We start from the raw sequence: 18,181 nt of genomic DNA, 5'->3' as shown, positions 1-18,181 counted from the left end.
TCCTTCCGGGTTACCTTAACTGCTAATCAGTTTAATCCTTTTTTTTCTCCACCTTCATATTGTATAAAAACTAATTAAAATCATTAACACTCCTATTATTCAAAACATAAATTAAGATCTTTCATAGTGTCCAATTTGTGAATCTCAATACAACTTTTGAAATGACAATAAAATAATTATGAATATAGTATCCAGTTTTTTAATAACAAAAAAAAACCTGTCTGCTTTTCAGAATGTTCGTGTTTGGAACTCTGTCAGTTAACATTAAGAAGTGAATTGGGTAATCCCCTAGCAATAACAAAAAGCTTAGCAGTGATTACATGTAATTTTCGACCCATTGTCGGCGACAATTCAATCAGAGCAGAGTTGTGCAAATGGAATACCTTTTCGCAAATTGAGTTAGCTTAATGCAAATGAGATATCATTTTACATATAATGTAATCCCAAATAGCAAAGGACCCTCCAAAATTGACCTTTCACGTTAAAAAATTATCCAATAACTAATTACCCCTTTTTTGCAAATGTTAATCAATGAATTCCGATTGTAAAACCGTGTTTAATCATGTTACCTAACCCACAGTATAGCAATTTGATGTGCGTAGCCTACTGCCAGGAACCAGTGGAGGGATCCTTGCTCGCAATTGCTAATCACCTTAACCCTTTTATCCATCGTCAAGTACATGCTCCAAAAATATGTTATTCAGAGATTTCACGTTAAAAAATTATCCAATCACTAATTACCCCTTTTTTGCAAATGTCTATCGCTCTGAATCTCTTTGAAAAGGTGTAGAGCTTCTATAGAATAACGTTGAAATTGCTATATAGGGTACAGAATCCAGACGACGCATACTACTGTTTTACCCTTCGAAAATTGTTTGACTTTATTTTTGCTCATTCTTGGCTTAATGGAGCTCTTTTCTTTTCTTTGAAAAACTCGTCTTGTGGAAGAAGTTTTTTAAATTATTTTCTGTTCGTTTTTTATTGACATTATCTTTTTCATGGAAAAAAAATATTTTCTATCTTTTCAGTTTTCATCTATAAGAATCCATAGTATGGGTTGATATTTGTATGTTGGAGAAACTTTTTCAACAATTTTTAATCCTTACACAAACTGTATTTTCTGAATTTAATTTTATAGCATCTAAAGTTGACCTGAAAAATAAAACTTAATATCATTCCCACGAGATTCTATCAAGGCTCTTTGATAGACTGGATAGACATACACTCATTTTATTTATTTAAATTGTAAGGTCAGAAGTAGTAATAGTAGGCTAGTATCCCCAAAAGTGTCAACTTAATACTCCCAGTCATTCTCAATATATTGCCAAGGAGTCTTATTGGCAACCATTTAACAAAATGCCTTTTGATTTAGTTTTAAGGCATAATGGGCCAATTGCCTAATGGGCCAATATCCCCATAGACATAGTTGCTGGACCGCTCTACTATGCTGAACAAAATGGCTGTTTCAAAATTTTGACAGGATGTGTTTGGAAAATGAGTGGGCTTGAGAGAAGGGCTGCTTGCCCTCCAATCTCTTGTTACTCTAAAAAGGGAACCAGACACTCGCAATGTAACTGGAGGGCAAGGGGGAGAACTTCTTCCTTCATATGTCTAGTAAAAACATTTTAAACAAAGTGAAAACATTTTAAATATATTTCGTTTTGAGTTAAGTGCAAACTATGTTGGCATGGGGGTTGTCAGCCCTACTCATGTTAATTTTTGCTCTTTTTGAGTTTGACTCGGTTATTTATGGTATGACTTTGAATAGACAAAATACGTTTAAAATATTTTAACTTTTTTAACTTTAATAAATTACAAATTACTAAAACTTTAAAAAATATATATATGTATGTATACTAAACTGGCAATTTACAGGTATTTTTTTTCTTTTTTTAGTAAATTGCAAATTATTTTCTTGTCTTAAGAAGAATTGGGGGTTGTCAGACACATAATTCCCAGACCTTTCAACTATACTGAACAAAATGCCTATCTCAAAATTGTGATTAGATGAGTTTTTGGGATTGATGGGCGTGCCCTCCAATCATTTTTGAATAATAAAAAGGGCACTAACCCTTTCAATTTCCAATCGAATGAGCCTTATTTGAAGTTTCTACGACAACAAATGGCCTCAAAATTTCTATCAGATGCATTACGAGAATATACGAGGTTTGGAGGGGTGGGGGTTATTCACACTCCGGTCACTCTTATTCTTAAAAAGGACACTAGAACTTCTGATTACCAATCCAACGAGCCCCCTCCGAAGTTTATACGATAACCCTTTCTATATATACCTTATATGCCCTCAGGGCGTAACTTACCTTGTTCTGGGGGCAGTAGGAGGGGTTGTCATCCTCAAAGACATAATTTCCAATCTTTTCAATTACATTAAGCAAAATGGCTACCTCGAAATTTTGATTGCATTTGTTTCGGGAAATGATGGGCGAGGGAGGGGGCTAGATGCCCTCCAACCACTTTCGACTATTAAAAAAGGGCCCTGGTTCTTTCAATTTCCAATCGAATGAGCTGTTTTCGAAGTTTCTACGACAACAAATGGCCATTTCAAAACTCCTATCACATGCATGTAGGGAAAATACAAGGTGTGGGGGGGGGGTATCCACCCTTTGATCACGCTGAGTCTTAAAAAATGCCCTAGAACTTCTGATTACCAATACAATGAGCCCCCTCCGAAGTTTATACGATCACACTTTCTATATATACTTTATATACCCCCAGGGAATAACTTACAACTCTCGCCCTGGGGGCTGTGGGGGAGGGGGGTTGCCATCCTCAATGACATAATTTCCGGACCTTTGAATTACGTAGAATAAAATGGTTATCTCAAAGATTTTATTGGATTTGTTTGGGGAAATGGTGAGCGTGGGAGGGGGTTAGTTGCCCTCCAATCAGTTTCGACAATTAAAAAGGTCACTGGTACTTTCAATTTCCAATTGAATGAGCTGTTTTCGAAGTTTGTTCTACAACAAATGGCCATGTCAAAGTCTGTCAGATGCATTTCGGGAAAATACGAGGTGTGGGGGGTATCCACCCTCTGAAGTTTCTCCGATCACCCTTTCTATATATGCCTTATATGCCCCCAGGGTATAACTTACAACCCTGATGGCTCTGGGTGGGGGGGGGGGGGGGTTCATTCTCAAAGACGTAATTTCCGGACCTTTCAATAACGTTGAACAAAATGGTTATCTAAAAATTTTGATTGGATGGGTTTGGGGAAATGGTGGGCCTGGGAGGGGAGTCAGTTGCCCTCCAATCACTTTCGACTATTGAAAAGAAGGATGGCACTAACAGTTTCCATTTAATAGAATTCTTTTTGATATTTTTGCGACAACACATGGCCATCTCCGAACTTTTATCAGGTGTCTTTTAGGAAAATACGAGGTGGGGGGGGGGTTTATCCACCCTCTGATAACACTGAATCTTATAAAGGGCAGTAGAACATCTTATTTCCAATCAAGTGAGCCCCCTTCGTAGTTTATAGGATCACGTTTTCTATATAAATCTTAAATGCTCACAGGGCTGTGTTGTCCGCAGGGCTGTGTTGTCAGGGCACTTTTGCCCTGAGGGATGTGGGGGGGATCGTCATCCTCAAAGACATAATTTCTGGCCCCTTCAATTACGTTGAACAAATGGCTATCTCAAAATTTTGATTGGATGTGTTTGGGGAAATAATGGGCGTGGGAGGAGGGTTAGTTGCCCTCCAATCACTTTTGACTATTAAAAAGGGCACTAGCCCTTTCAGTTTTTAATCGAATGAGCTCTTTTTGAAGTTTTTACGACAACAAATGGCTGTCCGAAATTTCTATCAGATGCATTTTGGGAAAATATGAGGTGTGTGGGGGGGGGGGGGGTATCCACCCTCCCATCACTCTGAATCTCAAAAAGGGCACTAAAACTTCTGATTAGCAATTTAATGAATCCCTTCCGTAGTTTATATGATCACGCTTTCTATATAAATCTTAAATGCCCCCAGGGCATAAATTACAACCTTTTCCCTGAGGGCTTGGGGGGGGGGAATTTTCATCCTCAAGGACATAATTTCTGGACTTTTCAACTATGTTGAACAAAATGGCTATCTCGAAATTTTGATTGAATGGGTTTGCAGAAATGGTGGGCGTAGAAGGGGTGTTAGTTGCCCTCCAATAACTTTCGACTATTAAAAAGGGTACTAGCCCTCTCAATTTCCAATCGAATCAGCCCTTTCGGAAGTTTCTACGACAACTCCTTCGATACGAAGTGCCCTGGTCTAAACAAAAAAAAACAACAAAAATAAATAAATAATACATTGTGCCCACATCGCTCTTTACTTAGGCAACGTTTTTGCGCTGCCTATGATAATTAGGTTTTTTTTTTAAAGTCCTTTAAAAAAAAACTTTATCATAAAGAACGAGGTCCTGAGGATGGGCAACTCCCCTCACATACGTAATAATTTCTCTTTGTTTTAAGTTTTGATGTTGCTCTTTACTTTCAGTTGAGAAAAACTTTTTTTTTTTTAATTAACTGTTTAGAGAAACGAGTTTCTTCTTTAGATTTATTCTTCAGGTAGATTAAAATCTGTTTCAATTTCATGAAGATGTCAGGTCCAAATTAGATGGAGGAGAATTTTATTGGAGGATTTTTTTTTTTTTTTTTTGCAGTTGCAGTTGCAGCTGCCACATCGGTTAGATTTTTCTTCCGTGAAAAATAAATCAAACTCGAAGTGCGATTCCTGTCCAATTTCCTTGCTCTCCCCTATTTATTATCTTTATTGTATTTAAGAAATATCATCTGTCTTAATTTCAGACACCCATTGTACTCTTGCTTGTCAATCCCTTCGTAAAACAAATGTCAGGCAGTATAAGCTAGATGGCACTGCTGTTCTTTTGATTTATGATTTCAATTTTCTTACTTCTATATTTTTTTCTTATTCATTGTAGGTTAGACAAGAAACACGTAGTATTTGGAAATGTCACAGGGGGTATGGACGTTGTTAGGAAATTAGAGGTAAGTCTATATTAATTTCAACCTAGATAATAATAACCCGTTTAATGATTCTAAGGTTAACTTATTATTAGTATAATCTTCTATAATTGTTTTCTTTTATCGATTTATAGCATAAGAAAAAAACGAATGTCACTAGTCATGAATGCCACTAGAAAATAATTTCTTAAACCACATTGGCCTGACATCAAATAAAGAAAGAAAAACGAGCAAAAATGGGGTTTTTATAGGCCAAATGAAGATACTGAAACAACAAAGCGAATATTTCGAGAGGACAAACGCCTCTCTTCTTCAGCGCGAAACGAAACGATGTATCAATAAAAGCCAAAAATTAAAAGAATTAAAACCAACTACCTAACAACCATAAAAGCGAGTTATTCGTTTCACGTGTTTGATTAGATGACTGGGAAAGTGGTTCAAGGTTTATTTCAGGGATTACTAAAGTATTGGCTTCTCTTTTGAGAAAACCGAAATATGACTCGTTTATTCTGAATTCAGCGGAATCTCTGTTTAAATCAACATCTAAATGTTGGTCTTTATAAATTTCAACAGCTTCTTTGTAGTGCTGGACAATACCTTTATCATGCGAAATAAGACTAGCTTGATTAAACAAAATAGTATAGTCTGGTTTTTCAAAACTGTGCTCTGCAACGGCAGAGTCAAAATTTTCTGTTTTTTTACGCTTCTTGAGTGTATTATTAATTGAACTAGAGTGCTGAGTTCATCTATTCGTGGGTCGCTGATCAGTATTTACAATGGACCAAAGACCACGAAAACAAGGATTTACGTAGATACTAGAATTTTCAACTATCAGAATAAGGTCTGTACCTTGATAAATTTTGGACCTTATATTTTTTCTGAGTCTTGAATAAGCCTAAGTTTTCTTTTTTCTTAGATTTTTTGAAATGTGGTCTGAAATCCCTTTAACGTATTGGAGACCAAGATAAACTGAATTTTCCCTTTGATTTGTGTTTTCTGTTTAATTATCTGATAATCTTTTAATGCGTTTCGCAATCACAGAATTTATTAAACTAATTGGATAACCATTCCCAAATAAAATATCTCTAAGGTGGTTGAGCTCTAAATCCAAGAAACGTGTTGAACAAACTTTCAATGCTCTATCAACTAGAGAAGTGACAACTCCTCTTTTCACAGCAGGAGAATGATTAGAGGAATAACTTAAGTAACGGTCATTATGGGAGCATGGTGACGAGTCTCTGGGTTCTATTGTTCACTTAGTCAAATCCTTGGATTCAAAACTGAAATTTACTGAGTAATACGATAAGCAGAGGCGTCGTCCTTTCTTAGATATTCTGGTGCACTAAAATGATTCAGGCTTTGAGTTTAGTGTCTATATAAAACCCACACATAATGGCCGTTACTTAAGTTATTCCTTTAATCATTTTCCTGCTGTGAAAAGAGGAGTTGTCACTTCTCTAGTTGATAGAGCATTGAAAGTTTGTTCAACACGTTTCTTGGATTTAGAGCTCAACCACCTTAGAGATATTTTATTTGGGAATGGTTATCCAATTAGTCTAATAAATTCTGCAATTGCAAAACGCATAAAAAGATTATCAGTAGTTCCACAAAAAACACAAATCAAAGGGAAAATTCAGTTTATCTTGGTCTCCCATACGTTAAAAGGATTTCAGACCACATTTCAAAAAATCTAAGGAAAAATAACATTTACACTTATTATAGACTCAGAAAAACTATCAGGTCCCAAATTTGTCAAGGTAAAGACCCTATCCCGATAGGTGAAAACTCCGGTGTCCACAGAATTCCTTGTTCGTGTGGTCTTAGGTATATCGGAAGTGCTGATCAGCGACTCATGGATAGATTAACTCAGCACTCTAGTTCAATTAATAATACACTTAAAAAGCGGAAAAAAACAGAAAATTTTGACTCTGCCCTTGCAGAGCACATTTTTGAAAAACCAGACCATACTATTTTGTTTAATCAAGCTAGTCTTATTTCGCATGACAAAGGTATTGTCCAGCACTACAGAGAAGCTTCTGAAATTTATAAATGCCGACATTTAGGTCTAGCTTCAAACATAGATTCGGGTTATTTAAGAATAAACGAGTAATATTTTGGTTTTCTCATAAGAAAAGCCGATACTTTAGTAATCCCTGAAATAAATCTTGAACAACTTTCCAAGTCATCTAATCAAACATGTAATCAAACCCCTAGGTCTCAAAAGGTGTCTGTAAGAAATGCATTAATTAAAATCCGAAATCAAATGACATGATTCTCCAACTTATTGAATTGCTGGTTCTTTTTTTTTCGAGTGAATGAATTGTTTCCTTGTCTTTGTCAGTTGTTCGCTAGTATCCGTCGATGGCAGTTAATTTTTTTGGATTTTGTGCAAATCGCGGATATTGGGGAATAGCTCGTTTTTATGGATGTTAGGTATTTGGTTTTAACTCTTTTAATTTTTGGCTTTTATTGATACATCGTTTCGTTTCGCGCTGAAGAAAAGAGGTGTTTGTCCTCTCGAAATATTCGCTTTGTTTTTTCAGTATCTTCATTTGGCCTATAAAAACCCCATTTTTGCTCGTTTTTCTTTCTTTATGTAATGCCACTAGAATGTACAAATCTAGAGTTAATGCCACTAGAGTCAATGTCACTAGAATGTAAATAGTCATGTCTTCTTTTGAAATAGAAAATTCAGGCTATAACCGTAAAAAAGGTATAAGTCATGGAAGAAATCTAGCACAAAATTTAGTAGAATAACCAAATAATAAGTAGAGAAGCTATTCAGGACAGAGAAAGAACTAAAGAAGGAGACAGGGTATGAATGGGATGACAGAAGCTTGAAGGGTCAAAAGCAATGGTATCAAATACATTATAAAACCACACTGGCTATACGTAACGTACGACAAAGTAGAAAATAATAATAAAAGAATAATTTTTTCGGCTATTTAATTTTTATTCTTCTTTTATTATTTTTTTGATACTTGTGTGATATACCTAATGTTCTTCTAATATGTTTCTCTAACACTCAATCTTAATAAAAAATACCAAAGTAAGATAAAAATATAGTACTTTAGAAACAAATTTGGGCTATATGTTTGCATATTAGGGGGGGGGGGGCAGAAAGTATAGCGGGTCTGCATGCCTGATGTGTTAGGTACAATTATTCTGCATATTATGTAGTAAGACTTGTTTTCTAACTTCATACTGTCCAAATACTTTACCCCCATCCACGCCCCTAATGTGCAAATACATAGTCCAAATTATGTATTTTCTATCTATCCTGTCCTTTCTCTTTCTCTTGTCGCACGCTAAGATGTAAGAAACTAACGAAAAAAAGCGGTTCTATAATGTATCAATGAATGAACAACATTAGGTAGGGCGTATATCATACAAGTACCATTTTTCATGCTTTATCATGCGTCAAAGGTATCAAAATGGTTCTCTTGGCTTCTGTATGGTTTTACACTCTATATAATACGTTAGAGTAATTCAAGTGAAAAGGAAAGGACATAACCATGTTTCAGACAAGACTGTACAGAACCATATGCTAAGTTTGTTATCTGCTTTACTGATGATTTGTTATTATCACATAGATGGCTTAGACTGCTTATCTGGAATTCCGTATAGTTATAGTGAAGTCCGTATAGACTGTGGTAATTAATAGTGTAATGAATGCCATTTTTGTAACTTTTCAAGAGAGTCGGAAACGGAAACGGGAAAACGGGCTGTGGTCGCTCTGAAGGATGAGGCTCATGGGGTAAAGGGAACATTTCTAAATCAATTTTTTGTGCTGTTTTCAGCGTTATAAATTAAATTTCAGTACTCTGAGCGAATTCAAAATTATTCTATTTAATGGCGTATGTCTCCTTTTTTCTTGACAAAAAAAGGAGACAAATTCAAGGTCGCTATGTTCTAGCTCCATAAGATAATCCTCTTCTGTCATTCTGAATTACCACAAGAGTTGTTAAAAAAAAAAATGATGCCTCACTTAGTGGCGTATGTCTATTTTCATCTTCATAATGGTATAAGGTAGGACAATTTTGGCTGCACCATTCGGCTCGTCGTTCTTAGGCTATTCATCGCAGATACATAAGTCATTTTCGACCAAAATGGCATACGTCGCCCTTTTAACTATCACAGCCACTTTATGAATCACTTTTTATACTTTGAATCAAAGGACAGACAATAAAGGCCACGAAGGGTGTAAATCAGATAGGCAAACAAAGCTGACGCCAACGTGGAGTGGATTCATAGTGTTTATCTTTGGGGAGGGAGGGGTCTCAATATTGGAGAAAAAACAATTTTTGGGGGATTATATCCCATATACAGGGAGCAAAATGTTAGGGAGCCTTGAATGATGTCAGATGACTTGCATTTCGTACTGCAACTGGGATTATCCCATATACAAGGAGCAAAATGTTAGGGAGCCTTGAATGATGTCAGATGACTAGCATTTCATACTGCAACTGGGATTATATCCCATATACAGGGAGCAAAATGTCAGGGAGCCTTGAATGATGTCAGATGACTTGCATTTCGTACTGCAACTGGGATTATCCCAAATACAGGGAGCAAAATGTAAGGGAGCCTTGAATGATGTCAGATGACTAGCATTTCTTAGTGCAACTGGGATTATATCCCATATACAGGGAGCAAAATGTCAGGGAGCCTTGAATGATGTCAGATGACTTGCATTTCGTACTGCAACTGGGATTATCCCATATACAGGGAGCAAAATGTTAGGGAGCCTTGAATGATGTCAGATGACTAGCATTTCGTAGTGCAACTGGGATTATATCCCATATACAGGGAGCAATATGTCAGGGAGCCTTGAATGATGTCAGATGACTTGCATTTCGTACTGCAACTGGGATTATCCCATATACAGGGAGCAAAATGTTAGGGAGCCTTGAATGATGTCAGATGACTAGCATTTAATACTGCAACTGGGATTATATCCCATATACAGGGAGCAATATGTTAGGGAGCCTTGAATGATGTCAGATGACTTGCATTTCGTTGTGCATCTGCGATTATCCCAAATACAAGGAGCAATATGTTAGGGAGCCTTGAATGATGTCAGATGACTAGCATTTCTTACTGCAACTGGGATTATATCCCATATACAGGGAGCAAAATGTCAGGGAGCCTTGAATGATGTCAGATGACTTGCATTTCGTACTGCAACTGGGATTATCCCATATACAGGGAGCAAAATGTTAGGGAGCCTTGAATGATGTCAGATGACTTGCATTTCGTACTGCAACTGGGATTATCCCATATACAGGGAGCAAAATGTTAGGGAGCCTTGAATGATGTCAGATGACTTGCATTTCGTAGTGCAACTGGGATTATATCCCATAAACAGGGAGCAAAATGTTAGGGAGCCTTGAATGATGTCAGATGACTTGCATTTCGTACTGCAACTGGGATTATCGCATATACAGGGAGCAAAATGTTAGGGAGCCTTGAATGATGTCAGATGACTTGCATTTCGTAGTGCAACTGGGATTATATCCCATATACAGGGAGCAAAATGTTAGGGAGCCTTGAATGATATCAGATGACTTGCATTTCGTACTGCAACTGGGATTATATCCCATACACAGGGAGCAAAATATCTTATTACAAAAGAAGCTGTAGTCGCATTTCTGTCAAAAGCTTTAATAATAGATTATATGCAAGTTCATTCGTTTAGCGCAGATTTCATTGATCTCCTATATATTCTATTGAACCCCCAGGGCAAATGTTGTAAGTTATGCCCGGGGGGCATATAAGGTTTTTATAGAAAGCGTTGTAGGAACTTCAAAAAGGGCTCATTCAATTGGGAATTGACGCCCTCCCCCCCCCCACGCTCATCATTTCCCTAAATACTTCCGATCAACATTTTGATATAGCCATTTTGTGGAACGTAGTTGAAGGGTCTGGAAATTATATCCAGAGCCTTATATTTATATATATTATACCCGAAATTATATATTGTCAACTTTGTATTTATCGATTTCTGTCTAGAAGGGGCTCTGGCACATCTGACTATCCCGCTCGCGTCCTGGAGGTCCTCTCGGGTCACCTTATCAAGAATTCAGTATGTTCTTGCCTGGTACGTTCTTGTCTACTTTAATGTAGTGATGCCATCGCACTGGGAGGAAAGATGAATTATCTAAAAACTAAATTTACTTCCATTTGTATAATCAACTTAACTCAATAAATTGGAAATAATAAATGCATCAGGATTATGATTTGAATTATGAATCTACCCTGGTGGCTTTGGACTTTATTTGCTTTTTTATGGTACTATCAACTTTCCCTAGTATACAGTGGCTCTTTTACATCGAACCGTATTTTAGATGCTCATTTAGTACAGAATCTATCTTAGCGGCCTTATATTTTGTTGGAGTTTTGTTATATTGTCAACTCGTATATTTGTCAACTTCTATCTTAATGTGATTCTAGCCCATCTAACTATAGACTATACTACCTGTATCCTTGTGGTCCTTGCTAGACAAAACAGACGCGGGGTTTAATGCTTTATTTATGTTACCAATCCATGGACCTAAGTCTCATTAGACCTCTAAGCAGAAGTAAGAAGTGACAGTTTCGATCTGCCGAAACTTTGACCCATTTCAAGGAACTTTTGGCAGTGTCAAGGTTTTCTGAGTCAACTGTAATCGGTCGGAGGACCGATTACATCTAAAAACATAGTAAATCTAAAAATATATTAGAACTGTTATTATAAACCTTACTAGTAACTGATAATAGACAGATTTAAATCGGTTTCCACCGGATTTCATATACCCATTTACTGCTGAATCAACCTTTGCAGTTTTGTGCTTTATGTACCTTTTTATTGTGCTATCAACTTCATAAACATGAATTGTGCTATCAACTTGCAGTTTTGTGCTTTATGTACCTTTTTATTGTGCTATCAACTTCATAAACACCAATTAGAACAATAGGGAAATTTATAAGACAGTGGAATGCATTTTTAAATGGATATTTTGACCCTATATCCAAGTGCCGTCCTCAGAAAAACAAATGAAAAAAGAAGCTTTAAAGAATAAAAAAACAAATAAACACATATCCATGATATTTCTTCTGGCAAAAAATACAAAATTACACATTTTTGCATTTAGGAGCTTGAAACCTCTACAGTAGGGTCCTCTGATAGCTTGAATCTGATGGTGTGATTTTCATTAAGATTATATTACTTTTAGGGGGTGTTTCCTTCTTTTTTCGAAAATAAGGCAAATTTTCTCAGGCTCGTAATTTTTGATAGGCTAGTGATGGTAATATATGTTTTAGCATCGCTCAAATCTAAATTAAAATTTAAGAAATCAATTCACATTATAGGCTAGTAATGATGATATTTGCCTCAAATGAATCAATTTTTATAAAATTCAAAAATAATTCAAATTTTAGACTAGCCATGTAATATATTTTTCAATTTATTTATAACCTGTCAAAACAAAAAAGGGCGCAAGTCCCCTAAATGACAGAGTACATAAGAGAAACAAACGAAAAAAGACAAGAAAACTTATACACTGAACAAAAATAAGTAGTTTTTACAATCATAATAATCATAGACATAATCACAAATCATATATCATAATCACAAGATAAAAAATAAATCAAAATACATTAAAAAAAACTCATAAGAATAAAGAGGACCAATCATGATTTAGTTTACTGGCGGAAGATTTAAAATCTTTTACTCTTTTATCAATAATTGTCGAAGGGAAAATGAGCTTGAATTTTTGGGACAAAAAAGAGTTACTAGTCCAAGGGGGCATATGTAAAATAAATTTAGCAAATTTAAAATAAATCCGATGAACAAGTTGTTTTGTTTTTTTTTGAAGCAGGAAAAAATTGCCAAATAGGATACAGAGCAAGAAGATGAGGCACAGTTAGACTATTATAAAATTTAGAAAGATGGAAACGACTAAGGTGTGTAACTTTAGAGACAAGTGACGCATAAGCTAACCTTGTCTTTTTTTTAATATTTTAAATGGCATTTTTGATAGTTTATTTTATTTAATTCATAATTGGCATTCCGATATAAATAAGACTTTTACGGAGGGATGTAAAAAACTTAGTAAGCAGGAGCGATTTATAAGACTGTACTTGGAGATTAAAATAATTAGTTGCAGTTTCATCGTTCATAAAAGTTAAGCCAATCTGCCGATATTCTGGCTTTAACATCGAGAAGGTGATCTCACACCCAGAGGTGCGAATCAGATTTAGGATATCATCAGCATAGGTAAGTAAAGAGACGTCTAAACCCCCGTAAATACAGGTGGACTCAATAAAGCTTTGAGCTGGAATGACTGAATTATTAAAAAGCGCGGGGGAAGTGAGACCTCCTTGTCTAACGCCCTTTAGCACATTAAAAAGCTCTGAACCGCGTTTCACTTTGGCACGAAGATGTTTATACATGTATCGAAGACACCTTATAACTGAGAAGTCAACCCTTCTCTTTAGAGCTTCTACCAAAATCTGGGCAAAAATACACGAATCAAATGCTCTGGCAATGTCCAGTGCACATAGAAAAATGAAATCCCCGGAACCTTCCACATCTACAAGAACCGTAAAAAGGGAAAAAAGAGCATGCTCAGGACTAAGTCTGAAACTCTAAGTCTAAGTCTGTTCGGTCTGAAAACCGAACTGATGTGCAGGTACAGAACACTTTCGGGAAATATCTTTAAGAATAACAGACTCAAATATTTTAAAAGTGGTGCTTGAGACGGTTATAGGCCGATATGATCGACAATCATCGAGATCGTTTTTCCCTTTTTTCGGTATAGGCGTAATCTGGCCAATACAAAACTGTTGACGTACTATACCAGAAGAGATAGACAAAGTAATGAAAGATGCTGCAACAAAAGACTAATATACTCTTCAAAATGTTTAGCAGATATTAAATCAACACTGGCAGAAGATTTTTTCTTAATTTGTTTTTGAGTAAGCTTAATATCAGACGGCGTCACTATAAAAGCGGAACGAATAGAATTAGCAAGCATACAGTCAAGTTCTTTTACATATTTACTTTCTGCAACAAGGTCAGGAAACGGAAACTCACTTTTTTAATAATCAATCCAGCTTTTTTCTGGAATACAACCGACAGAAGTCCGGTCACTGCGTTTAAAACTTTTCCACAAAAGTGAACGATCACTAGCTATCTCATCAACATTTTTTTGAATCAACATTATTTTGTGGTCTTTAAGCGCTCTTGTGAACTTTCTTTTTGTCTTCAGACGCAATTCGTTTATTATACCGGAGCGTGGTTTATCGGATTCGTTCCAGATTCGGAGCCACAATTTAGCTGAATTACAAGCTACAACAAGACTTGGATTTTTAGACCAGTTGATGACTTCCGTCTTTTTGTGCACACGTCTAGATGGGACTGCCCACTTGTTTGCGCATCGAATCGCGTGGTTGATTTCTGCAAGATAACTCGTAAGCTGTATTTTGATCTCGTTATCACTAATATATGACCTATGTTCTGAATAAAGCAAATTAAAATGACTGTAATTTTGTTGAGTAAAATATCATACTCTGACATAAATAACTGACTATCAGCGTGGGTTCATTCTTCAACATATAACCACTTTTCCTCATGCAGGGTCTCTATTAAAATATTGCGATCAATTTTGACACAAATAGGTCAGTGGTCAGAGTAGTAGCCTTCACGAAGTGCAGCGGCTTGTTTGATGGGAAAAGAAGAAACAACATGATCGAGGTTCGAAGTTGAAGAGCTGGGGCCAACGTAGGTATAGGATTCGATTTCGTCAACTAATGAATGCGAAGGAGGAGTGGAGCTCCAAAGGAGCTGACTTCTGGGGAGTGTTTTATCAGTCAAATCAAAGTTAAAGTCACCTATTAATATCGAGCGCGTGTGTTTTTCTTGATCAGCTTGCACAGTTTCTTGCAATCCCCCATATACTTTGCCTCGGATTTCTCGTTACGATAGTTTGTTGGTAGGTAAATATTCATAATGGAAGTGTTCATATGAAACTGCAAGAATATGATCCCCTGCCTCGATCAATTTACGTAAGCGAGTCGAAATCGCAAGGCCGCCTGAGGGGCGTCCACAAGCTGCTGCTATTTTTGGCGGAGGGAAAAACACTGTGCAATCCGACGAGATTTTACTCAATTCCCTTTTGTCTGTTGACAAAAAATGTTCTTGGAGGCAAATAATATCATATTCCTTGAGTAACTGGGTCAAAATACGAATCTTATCAGAAACTTTTCCGTTTATATTCCATGATAGAATCAAATTTGAACGCAGCATTATTTCGAAATCTGTTTTAGCAGAGATTGAGCTACGGGACACTTGTAGCTATAGCAGGGATGATTAGTAGACTTACATAGTGTATATTGTGTTAGTCTAGAACAGGGATCATTTTTAGAGCTAGAGTGTCCTTTTTCACCACAAACTGAACAAACAGAAGATTTCTTGCATACGTCAGAAATATGCCCATAGGCTTAACATTTGTAGCACCTTGGAGGAAGAAATAAAAACTCTGAAACCTAAATTTTCTCGAAACCAGTCGCTGGCGGATTTGCTATCGCAATCATTAGATCAGTTTTTGACTCGAACTGCAACCTGAACGAGCGGGAGTTCAGGATCATCTATAGTTGGGGCCAGGGAGGGTATATCTGAATTCTCACGATTCATAAAGGCATCTAACTTGTTTGAGATCTGGGTCATTTGTCTAGTAAGAACGGCGGATACTTCGCCATGAACATAGGGGACCTCAGCAGGTTCTACGATGACAAACGTCGGAAGATCAATATTTTTTTTGTCGCAGTCCACAAAGACTCGAATCATTTCAGTCACGTTGTCATGCGGGTTTACTTTAAGACACTCTTGTGCTGATTTTAGCTGCTTCCCATAGGATTGTTTTTGCATCATTAATATCGTCTTTTTAGAAAAATTCAATTGTCTTTTTAACAATTTCAGTACTCCGATTTCTAGTCTTTATTGCTCTTTTCATAAAGTTCAAGATCGCAATCGAAACTAGCTTTTCAGACATTTCAAAAACATGCCCCGAGGGCAATGGTATTATTTTAATTCTATTCTTCCCCAATATAGGTCACTGATCATAACAATATTAATATGAAAATCCAAAGTATCCACAGTTCCCAAGGGAATTATCACTCAGCGAAATAATCTGTTTATACAAATTATAATCCTTATGTCAAAATCCAAAAAGAGGTCTTCACACTATGAACTCTGAATCAATCAACTCCTATCAAAGTAAAAAAATCAAATGCAAATTTTAGGCTAATGATGGTAATGTGTGCTATAACCCAGCAAGGCCGTATCCAGGGGGGGGGGGGTACCCAGTTTGAACCCCCCCCCCCCCTCGAAATTTTTGACCGACTCGAAAATTAGTAAAACCTAGGTAAAAATCAGTAAAATTAGTCGAAAACTGAGTAAAAAATTAGTAAACCCCCCCCCCCTGAACAAAAATCCTGGATACGGCCCAGCTATAACGTCTATAAAATTTTAATCAAGAGTGAGTTCTTTTATATTCTTTTTTATTTGTTTTTTATTTGATGGCCCTTGGATATAGGGTAGAAATAAATATCTAAACTTGCATTCCACTGTCTTTCCTATTATTTCCCTATTACTCTACTTGTTGTTAATAATGAAAAGGCAATGTTGTCTTCGTCGCTATTCATATCAACTTATCCCAGTATTAAAATGTTATGGTATATCTAAACCATTTATTTATTTTTCAGCCCCTAAAGAGATCCAAAGAAATATATTTTTTTTTCTTCTCATTTTTCAGATATTTACCTTAATGAAGATTTATGCTAATACAAGAACAGAAGTGTTTTATTGAAAATATTACAACACAATCTATTTACGATTTTAGTAAAAAAAAAGTTTAAGTTGCAAAAATGAAGATATTTATTATTAATAGCCCGCTCATACGCATGGCGAAACGCTCAAAAACCGATCGGTATCATGGGTAAACCGACCGGTTTTTTCCGTAACACCGATCGGTTTTAGGGCTAAGAGTTTTTTTAGTTCCCTTATGCTACCGATCGGTTTTTCCTTTGTCGTCAAGCAAAAACGAGCGGGTATGTCGATTGTTAAGCATGCGAAAGTTAGAGATTTGGTGGTTCTTCTTCAGAACCACCAGTTTTGTACGATATAAGTAAGGACTGTAGTTTTTGTTCAAAAGCAAGTGATGATGTAGCTTCTAAACCTGGGTTATCTGAATCTGACGACATGTCTTTAAATTTTTTGCCAAACTTTTCGCCACAGAAAACGCGCACAAGTACATGTTATCTGTGCTTTTCGGGAAAATCATGCACCTATCGTTTGAACACTTTTCCTATCGTTCCCATCGGTTTTTCTAATCGATTTCTCTATGCATCTGAACGAGTGATAAATATAAATTTTAGAGTTTACGGTTATTTTTATTTTGATGTTGAAGTTTATTTAAGCCTTATTCCGCACCATTCCTCACTTTCTGCATTTTGCTAAGGTTGATTTTAATTTTACTTAATTTTTACATAAGTTTTCAAATAATTTTACCTACTTTTTACTTAATCTTAGTTTAATTTTAATAAGGTTAATTTTAATGTTAATCTTAGTTAGCTGAACAGGAATAGGCACGCGTGTCTTATTTTACTAAGAATCATTCCTTTGTTATCGAACCAAGTTAAGGATTACAAAGTCAATCATTTCTTAACTATGGTCGGAAAAGGAAGGGTAGTAATCCAAAAAAATGAAACTTATTTTTCTTCTGATTTTTCAGAAATTGGGCACAAAGTCTGGAAAACCAACTGAAACTGCTGTGATTCAGAGCTGTGGAGAGATCATTTAATCATTTGAAGAATTTTTTAATACTTTTCTATTAAAAACATGTTTTGCCTTTACTTTCGTTGTCTTTACCAGGTTGTTCAGTTAGTTTTTAAAACTTACTTGTAGAAAGTCAAGCGGTCAGAAGTCGAAGCACATTTCCAACAAAAGAAAAATTAGCAATCAAGTTTTAATTAATTATATGTAGAATAAATGGAGTTGCATGGAAAATTTTGTGTCTTGATCTCAAAAAAATTTTAATCAAAAAGTGACAATTAGGTATTTCGTAGACGTTTTTTAACCCTCACAGGTTTTTATAGAAAGGATGGTCGTATAAACTTTGGATGGGGGGCTCATTGAATTGGAAATCAGAAGTTCTGTGCCCTTTTT

At 36.0% G+C, this 18,181-nt stretch overlaps 1 protein-coding gene across 1 annotated transcript in view; it reads left to right on the top strand.

Annotated features, from left to right (window-relative positions):
- The window catches only part of cyp33 (peptidylprolyl isomerase cyclophilin-33), a 58,707-nt gene extending 40,839 nt beyond the window's left edge, over positions 1-17,868 (top strand). Inside the window, exons 6-7 of the mRNA XM_089098333.1 lie at positions 4,932-4,998; positions 17,748-17,868. Coding sequence (XP_088954459.1) covers positions 4,932-4,998; positions 17,748-17,816 — 136 coding nt within the window. The 3' untranslated portion in view covers positions 17,817-17,868. The remainder of the gene's footprint in view (positions 1-4,931; positions 4,999-17,747) is intronic.
- Positions 17,869-18,181: the final 313 nt, after the last annotated feature.

Source organism: Artemia sp. Qi Xiang Cuo, chromosome 12, assembly GCF_049724085.1.
Source record: "Artemia sp. Qi Xiang Cuo chromosome 12, ASM4972408v1, whole genome shotgun sequence".
NCBI lineage: Eukaryota > Metazoa > Arthropoda > Branchiopoda > Anostraca > Artemiidae > Artemia > Artemia sp. Qi Xiang Cuo.
Note: the sequence above shows the minus strand (reverse complement) of the source record. Positions and strands in the feature narration are given on the sequence as shown.